The 8913-nt window shown below is 37.3% G+C and overlaps 1 protein-coding gene across 3 annotated transcripts in view; it reads left to right on the forward strand.

The window, feature by feature from the left end:
* ABCC3 (ATP binding cassette subfamily C member 3) overlaps nucleotides 1-8652 on the forward strand; it is a 104298-nt gene extending 95646 nt beyond the window's left edge. For all 3 annotated transcript variants that reach the window (XM_058165737.1, XM_058165739.1, XM_058165738.1), the window contains 5 exons: nucleotides 1968-2114; nucleotides 3577-3735; nucleotides 5393-5559; nucleotides 7434-7628; nucleotides 8243-8652. In XM_058165737.1, coding sequence (XP_058021720.1) covers nucleotides 1968-2114; nucleotides 3577-3735; nucleotides 5393-5559; nucleotides 7434-7628; nucleotides 8243-8351 — 777 coding nt within the window. In that variant the 3' untranslated portion in view covers nucleotides 8352-8652. The remainder of the gene's footprint in view (nucleotides 1-1967; nucleotides 2115-3576; nucleotides 3736-5392; nucleotides 5560-7433; nucleotides 7629-8242) is intronic.
* The last annotated feature ends 261 nt before the right edge of the window (nucleotides 8653-8913 follow it).

An 8913-nucleotide genomic window follows, 5' to 3' on the forward strand; every position in this document is an offset into this window, starting at 1 on the left:
TTCTGTTATTCCAAAGAAGGTTAAAAATTGTTGTACAATTTTTTTTGTACCCACAATTGATTTTACCCACATTACCCACAGAATGTAATGTATCTCTTCTAGACATTAATCTCTCAATGTGGAACTATTTGAAGTTCAACTATTTTCAGTGAAACATTTTCAAAAGTTTAACTTTCCAGTTGATAGAAATAGAAGTTTTTGAGTGTTTATATTTGGCATCCTTGTGATCAGGCTGTTATGGCACTGAGACCGTACAAAGCCATGTGTGTGGGCGACCAATCTACTCCAAAAATAATCTAAGTAAAATGCTATATTCAATTTTGCCTGACAAAGAGACATAACTTGAATGTTTGCATGTTTTCATGCAACAGATAATTTATGTGATCAACAGATGTGTTCAACAGATATTAGCAGATAATTTATGATAGAAGATCTAGTGCTATGCACATCTGTAATATTTAAGAAAAATGAGGACATCTGGGTCAACTTTACAAGGTATATCAGATAGGAAACCCAATCACATGAACTAATTCTATTTTGTGGTAATGTTATATTAATAGAATCTTGCAAGTTTGAAAGTACATCCCTTTCTCCACCCATCCCCATGCCCTTTACATTCCAAAAAACTATGCAGGGTCTCTTCTGCACCATTTGTTCTTCTCACAGTCCTGCTGTGGGCTAAGCTGCCTTTTATCTGGATGTTCCCTTGGCTGTGTCTCATTGCCCTATCTCCCAGTGTCATTCCCACCTACCATTATAGTAAGTGTAGAATGCTCTGAAAGTTTGTATATTTTACACTTATTCAAGCCAAGAGTCAGTTTGGTGCAGTGATTAAAGGCATTCAGGAGGAGAAAACAGGAAACTGAGTTCTAGTCCTATCTTAGGCAGAAACCCAACTGAGTGACTTCGAGCCAGTCACTGTCTCTGAGCCCTAGGAAGTAGGCAGTGGCAAACCACTTCTGAAAATTCTACCAAAAAACAAAACAGATAGTTGCTAGGAATCAAGGCACACACAAAAAAAAGAGTCTAAAGCTAGAAAAAGAAGAGATATGGCTGCACATCACAAAAAGTTATTGTGTAGTTAATGAGATCTACCAGGCATATTATTAGCATATATTTCTGCTTTCGTAGGTCTTATCCTTAATGAAATTGTATAAAAAATGCTTTGTATTCAAGAAAGGTTTATCTATTTGTTTATATATTGATTCATTAAATTTACAGCTGGCCTTTCCTGTTAGAGCTCATGGCACCTTACACATTCGTTTTATTCCCACAATCAATTTGGGTGACAACAGGCAGATATATTGGCCCCTCTTACATGCATTGGAAAAGTTTATGCTCAGATATAGAGGTTGAAACTGTTTCACATGTGTTTCTAAAATGCCAATTGTATACACAGCAGCAAATTAACCTTGTACTACTTATTGTCAGAAAGCTTGTTCCTTTTATAACCGTGAGGCTACCATTCTCCTCCTTCCTGACCGGTTTTCAGATACCTCCAAGAAATTTGCAAAAATATTTTTTTAATCAATTGCTATGATTTATAGAATTCTTCTGATGCGCTCTTTATGTACTAATTGTTTCAGGCCGATCCCATGCTCTTCACGTGTATGTGTATGTGTATGTGTATTTAGTGTATTTGATGTATTTTTAATGATTGGTCTTAAGGCTACAACTAAATAAACCAATTCACTTCCCAATAATTTTGGGAATAGGAAGAGGCTGAACAAGAGTCCTAGAGTCACCAAAGCAGTCCATGAATAAGGATGGACATGAAACCCAGTCCAACACTGTACCACCCTACCAACTCTTTTAGATGATTCAGCAAACAAGCCACTTGATGATAATATTTAGTGGAAGACTAAATACTACTGTACTCATGGAGCTTTTGGTACAATATATTTCATCAGAGTTGAAAGCATGGTTCAAATGCTAACACAGTATCCTGTAATTCCTTCCACATTCAGGCTCCCTGGATCATTGATGATAAAAGACCTCCAAAGGAATGGCCCACCCTGGGAGAAGTGGTCTTTACAAAATATTCTGTCAGGTATAGGAAAGGGTTGGATTTGGTGTTGAAGGACCTCAGCTTGGGTGTAAAAGGTGGAGAAAAGGTATGTTTCTAACATAGCATTGAATCAACTTGTATTTTCTGTTGCCTGCATTTAAAAATGGAGAGTTCAGTTTTACTTAGCTGATAGAAGAAATAGAGCGTTCATAATTATCAATGAAACATATCTTTGTCATCATATAATAAATATTTATGTTCAGCCCTAGCTGCGTTTCTATCCAGAAAGTTCTTCAATTGTCTGATAAAACAGACCCCAGTTCCATTATCAAATTAATAAGAGGATATAAAGGGCAACCTCCATGAGTTCTGTGAGACACCTCGATAGGTGAGAAAGTAAGTTCATGTGTAATAACTTGGCCACAGGATAAATTAGAAAGGTTTTTAGCCAATAAATTTAAAAAGGATATCTATATTTGCCCAAAAATTATTTCAAAATTTTGGCATCAACATTTAACAGGAGAAATGGGCAATAACTTATCCAATCGGCAGAACTTTCATCAATTATATAAACTTCATTAAAGGAAGTTTAGAAAAGCTCCAATAATACAGGGTGGAAAAACCAAAACACCCCATTTTGAACCAAGTTACCTCAAATGGGTTAACTTCTAGTATGCATCTAAAGTCCAGGATGGCTCCCATAAATTGAAATTTGGCAAATTTTATAAAACATTTTAGAACATAAACTTCGTCATGAAGCAGTTTATGACATAATACAAAATGTCATAAAACATTTCCTGTGCTAATGTTTGACATGCTGACGGCTCAGCAAGGGCTATTTTCAAGGCAGATACATCTCTGAATGTATCCTTGAATTTTTTATGAACTTTTCAAGTGTATTACAAGCTCTCCTTTTGTTGAAGGCATTCATTGAGGAATTTGGTAGGGAAATATCTATGAAACATTGACCCAATAAATCACATGATGTCTAATTTCTTCATTTGTAACTTTTGACTTAATATGATAGTTGAATGTTTTTTTAAAAAAATGCTGTCTTAAATAAAATTAAATCAGAGTCATTACATACTTTGTCCTGGGCATCCTTAATAGTAGAACCGATACTTTGCAGCCAAAAATTTTTTCCATTCTTTCTTCTTTTTCTTAGAATCTTTGCTTTTATGCAATTAAATAATTAATTTTATATAATGTAAATATCAAATGTACGAAGGAATTAAGTTCCTGTGTAAAAGGCATAAATATTTGATATAGCTCTCGTAAAGGTTATTGTATGAATGTGTGTGTGTGTGTGTGTGTGTGTGTATTTATATCTATCTGTGTGTGTGTGTGTGTGTGAGATTACATACTTTATTTCACAACTTTATTTCACAACTTTTTTGACTATTCTTTTTTTTTCATGCAAAATAGCAATAATGTGATCACAGATAAGTGTCTTGTAAACATATAAAGAAGAAAAAGAACATTGCATATAAACCATATACAGGTTTCATACCATCTTTAAGTGGAACCATCATTTTAATCATTGCTGATTCTTCAAACCTGTGAATTAGGTTGGGATTGTTGGACGAACTGGAGCTGGCAAATCCTCAATGACCCTCTGCCTCTTCAGGATACTAGAAGCCACAAAAGGAGAGATTACCATTGATGGGGTGAAAATTGCAGATATTGGCCTTCATGACTTGCGATCCAAGCTGACTATAATTCCCCAAGTAAGCCTATTTTTATGCATTAAACCATTCTAGTGAGGATTATTTGTTTGCTTATATTTATTGGCTTCCCAACTCCAGTGGATTTTGGATTGGAAATGTATACCCAACAGTAACAATTGCAGATTTTTGTGTTAAAATAATTACTTGATGTCCCTGGGCAGATGTAAGTTGGGAACCAAACACCATAGTTTAAACGAGATGTAGAAACGGAATGACAATAATCCTTGCACATAGAATCAATGTATCTTGTCCACTTACTTTGTGAAAGGGGTGTTTTTTGTTGTTGTTAGTTGCGAAGTCGTGTCCGACCCATCGCAACCCCATGGACAACATTCCTCCGGGCCTTCCTGTCCTCTGCCATCCTCTGGAGTCCATTTAAGCTCACGCCTACTGCTTCAGGGAGTCCATCCAGCAACTCATTCTCTTCCGTCCCATTCTTCTTTTGCCCTCAATCTTTCCCAGCATTAGACTCTTCTCCAGTGAGTCCTTCCTTCTCATTAGGTGGCCAAAGTATTTGAGTTTCATCTTCAGGACCTGGCCTTCTAAAGAGCAGTCAGGGTTGATCTCCTCTAGGACTGACCGGTTTGATGGCCTTGCAGTCCAAGGGACTCGCAGGAGTCTTCTTCAGCACCAGAGTTCAAAGGCCTCAATTCTTTGGCACTCAGTCTTTTTTATGGTCCAAGTTTCATAGCCATACATTGCAACTGGGAAAACCATAGCCTTGACTCTACACTTTTGTTAGCAGGGTGGTGTGGATGCCTTAAAACAAGATATCCTATTTCTATATCTTTTTGACCTAAAGTTTTCTATCTGAAAAGATTTTGATGAATAAGAGAGCTGTATCATTTCCTATGCCAGAAAATAGTTGTTCTCGTAAGCTGAAAGCTTTATTTATTATTAAATTTTACATACTACCAATCTCATACATACGACTTGGTGCAGCTTACAAACAATTAAAACAAATATAAACCAGCAAAAAAAACCAATACAACAAGTGAAAAATTTCATATGATACAAAACATGGCTGCATGGATGGTATCATATTCAGCATATGTAACACCACTACTCTGTGAGCTACAGAGAGACACGTTATCAGGGAGACGTACGGCATATAAATTTAATAAATAAATGCCTGTGTTTTTCCAGGTATAATTCAATGTGTTGGTGATCACCTTTAAAGCCCTTCATGGTTTGGGGCTGGGTCTCCTATGGGACCATCTTCTCCCTGTGTTTTCTGCCTTATAATTTGATCCAGCAGGTTGGATACATTACAGGTATGGCTCAGTGGTGGGTTGCCCCCGGTTCGGACTGGTTGGCAAGAACCAGTAGTAAAACTGGCGGGAGGTTCCACCCACTGATCCGGACGTCATCAGGAAGTTTTGTGCATGCGCAGAAGCTTCTGTGCATATGCAGAAGAGTGCGCGCTTGCTTTGCTCGCGCACGCAGTCCCGTTGCAAACCGGTAGTAAAGGTAAGTAGAACCCACCCCTGGTATGGCTGCTCATTCTCAAAGAGTGCAGATTATAGACCCACGCTTGTTTCAATGTCTCTGAGTTAGAATTTACTTCAGAAACATCCTAATACATATTTCCGTATGGCTAGATAATTCATCTTTCTTTAGAATTGCATTCTAAATCCAGTCTGATCATTTTCTTAAGGACCCTGTTCTTTTTTCTGGAACACTCCGAATGAATTTGGATCCATTTAATAAATATTCTGAGGAAGAACTATGGAAAGCTCTTGAACTGTCCCATCTGAAGAGGTTTGTCAGCAGTCAGCCTGCTATGCTCGAATTTGAATGTTCAGAAGGAGGAGAAAATCTGAGGTAATTACAGTTCTAATCTGGAAGATGTAAGTATAACAAGAAGGCATTTCAAGAAAAATGTTGAAATGTCTTATGAGTTCCAGCAACTGCATTCCTATCCCCTTTCTCTTGGCAATTCACTGTCTATGCTCAGTTCTCATTAGTTTTTTTTATGTTTGGATCCCATCAATTCCTGCCCTACCCTTTGTTGCAAACTGTTCATGTGTGTGCATGCATGTGAATACTGTCTATCTATTAACACAGTATCTGGAGGCAGTTCTCACTTCTATCCCTGGAAATAGTTTAAAATGGCTGCCAGCTTGAACCGGGAGTAACCTATCTAGTCAATTGGTTATTTCTATTTTTTTTATCCCAATCTTTTCTATTGTCTTTCCCCAATCTGATTCTCTCCCGTTTTCCTTTCTTCTTTTCCCAGACATGTCATGCTTTTCATTTTCCCCCCCAGACACCCCATTTTATCAGCCTTACTATCCAGGTTGTTTCCACTTGGGTCTCGCAACATTTCACACTCTTGAATTAATTTGTTTTGTTTAAAACAACGATTTCCGTTGTTTATAAAAAGGCCTTCAGTACAGTCAAGCTGTGGAATGTGCTTTGAAAAATAGGAATCACAGAACATCTCATTGTCCTCATGTGAAACCTATAGACAGGTCAGGAAGCCATAAATATGGACAGAACATGACAGGTAGAAGGAAAGAATAGAAGAAAACCAGCAGCAAGATGAATTATTCTATTGCAGCAAGATCGGGGTACTGTTGGAAAATCTGAAATACCCAGCTGGAAAGCAGATCCTCCTGGAAAAAAATCTAACGTGATTTCTAAGAGTCGGCACCAATTTTATGCTAACTTCATGGGTGCACATAAACAATGAATCAATTGAGGGAAACAATATAAAATGTAACATTAGAATATACTGCAGGGTTGGGACTGTTTGTGTTTAGTCCTCCTCTTTGCCTGTATCTCTAAATTATTGGAAGAGACTTCTCTTTCTTCTTCTGCTCTCCTTAAATGCACAAAAGAAACGTCTGTGGCCCCATAGACCTGTTTTCATAATATATAATGCACTTTCTTGTTCATGATACAGGTCTTGGTGCTAATCACAAACAAAACATGGTAGAGACAAGGCGGAGAGGAAATGAAATAGTTTATCAGAATCTCACATTGTTTTTTGGGGGGAGTCTATTAAGAAAAATATTAAGGGCAGTATTGTTTTTTATGGAGCTTATTTTTTCCATTTTTTAAGTGTTACTAAGATCCTACCTGCTAAAAGAGGAAGAATAAGAGTTACAGCAAAATAAGGAATGTTTTGAATAAGATTTCTTACTAAAAATATTTCTGTTTGAACTGGGACTAGACGAGAGAGAGAGAGAGACAAGAGAGAGACAGAGAGAGGGAGAGACAAACAGATGGGGAGGGAGAGAAACAGACAGAGACGGAGTGGGGGGCTATTTGTACTTCACTGACAAGAATTGCCTGTCCCTAAATGTCTTGCAGAGACAGGTTGATGAAATCTGTAACCCACAGAATACAATACCCTATACTTTTTCTAAAAATTAGTGAGAGGAAAGTCTCACTAATTTTTAGAAAAAGTATAGGGTATTGTATTCTGTGTTTTCAAACTCCTGTTCCATTTTTGAGACTGTCACCTAAAGCAGGAAAAAGCAACCGGAATAAAAATTGCACCATGCCATGTTTCCTCTTTTTCAAGAGTTTTCATGAGTTTCCATGGGATATACAGTAATAACGGCCAGGCACCACTGATTAACAATTGTTTCTGCCCTGAATCATTCTTTGGCACACCATTAGGTTTTCTTAATGCCACATCCTTCACATGCCCATTGATTAAAAGAAAGCTTCCCCCTACTTTTTTCCAGCGTTGGCCAAAGGCAGCTTGTTTGCTTGGCAAGAGCTCTCCTTCGCAAAACAAGGATACTTATTCTGGATGAAGCCACAGCAGCAATTGACCTTGAGACAGATGATCTCATTCAGATGACAATAAGAACGCAGTTTGAAGACTGTACTGTACTAACAATTGCTCATAGACTGAATACAATTATGGATTACACCAGGTATTTAAGTATGACCAATATGTAACACTAATTTGGGGGTTGGGGAGAGGGAGTTTTTATTTTCCCAGGCTTCCTCTCCAGTTGAGTACCACACTTGAAAGCGTGCACCTTTTCTTGGGCAATTGCGATAGATTGGGGATTTGGTTAGTGCCTGGCAAACTCTGCTGCCCATTAGTCTCCCTGCTTGGGCAGATAGACATGATAACCACCTGGGCAGGCTGTCAGAGTTGAGATATGGAATCTATGTGCTACACAGCTTGGGAGTGTTCCCAGATTGACCGTTTATAATTTAAAAGACAGTTAAATGTTTTTCACATTACCTCCAACTGTTAAGTGGTTTTAAAACTGTTTGTTGGACTCTCTGTTCTGATATATCCCCTGTAGTCTTCAAAAAACAAACATTTGTACTAAAGCAGACCCGATTATTTTGCACATTTGGTTTGTCCTTTCTCATCTCATTTTTTTGCTCATGTGGTCCAGCAATAATGTTTCAGAGCCTTTGTTTCAGAGCACTGAAAAGGATTCTGCTGGATTCCACAATTAGGAACGGAATGGTTTTATGGCCACCAGCTCTCTTCAGCAATCATTTTTTTCTTTGCTTGTTTGCTTTGCAGAATCCTAGTTCTGGACCGAGGAAGAATTGCAGAGTTTGACTCTCCTTCAAATCTTATTGCATCCAGAGGGATTTTTTATGGTATGGCTAAAGATGCCGGATTGGCATAACAGCAAGTTACTCTACTCCATTGAAGGAATGATTATTGGGCTGTGTTATTTTCACTCCAAAATAGCATCCTGAATGAACTGTGCTTTTCAGAGGAGGCCTCTCTATCAGATTTAGCGATAGAGAAGCAAAACTGTTTCATAGGACTGAGAAACAGAAAATGTCATTTTCTATTTTAAAATATATTTTCTACATACGAAAATATTTTTAATTGAGAAACATCTTAAATAATTGGATACAAGTAGGTATGCATACCTGTACTTTTTCATTTCTAATAAATTTGATAATATAAAAAATACTAAAGTCTTCCTATTAGTTCCCATTTCTAGTGGACATGTATTTTAAAAGTGGCACCTGAAAAAAAACCTTATTTTTGAACTCAGAAATAACTAACTGGGGCCACAATTATTTAATCAGTTGGAACTTCTAATTAATAATCACTGCAACTCTGTTTTTGTTTCTTTATAAATTTCTTCATGAAGTTAACTTCAGTCAAAAAACTGCATTTGATCAAATAGTTCTCATGGCATGGCAGACAATAATGAATTTTTTAAGGTAAAAATG

This window comes from Ahaetulla prasina, chromosome 2, assembly GCF_028640845.1.
Source record: "Ahaetulla prasina isolate Xishuangbanna chromosome 2, ASM2864084v1, whole genome shotgun sequence".
Taxonomy (NCBI): Eukaryota; Metazoa; Chordata; class Lepidosauria; order Squamata; family Colubridae; genus Ahaetulla; species Ahaetulla prasina.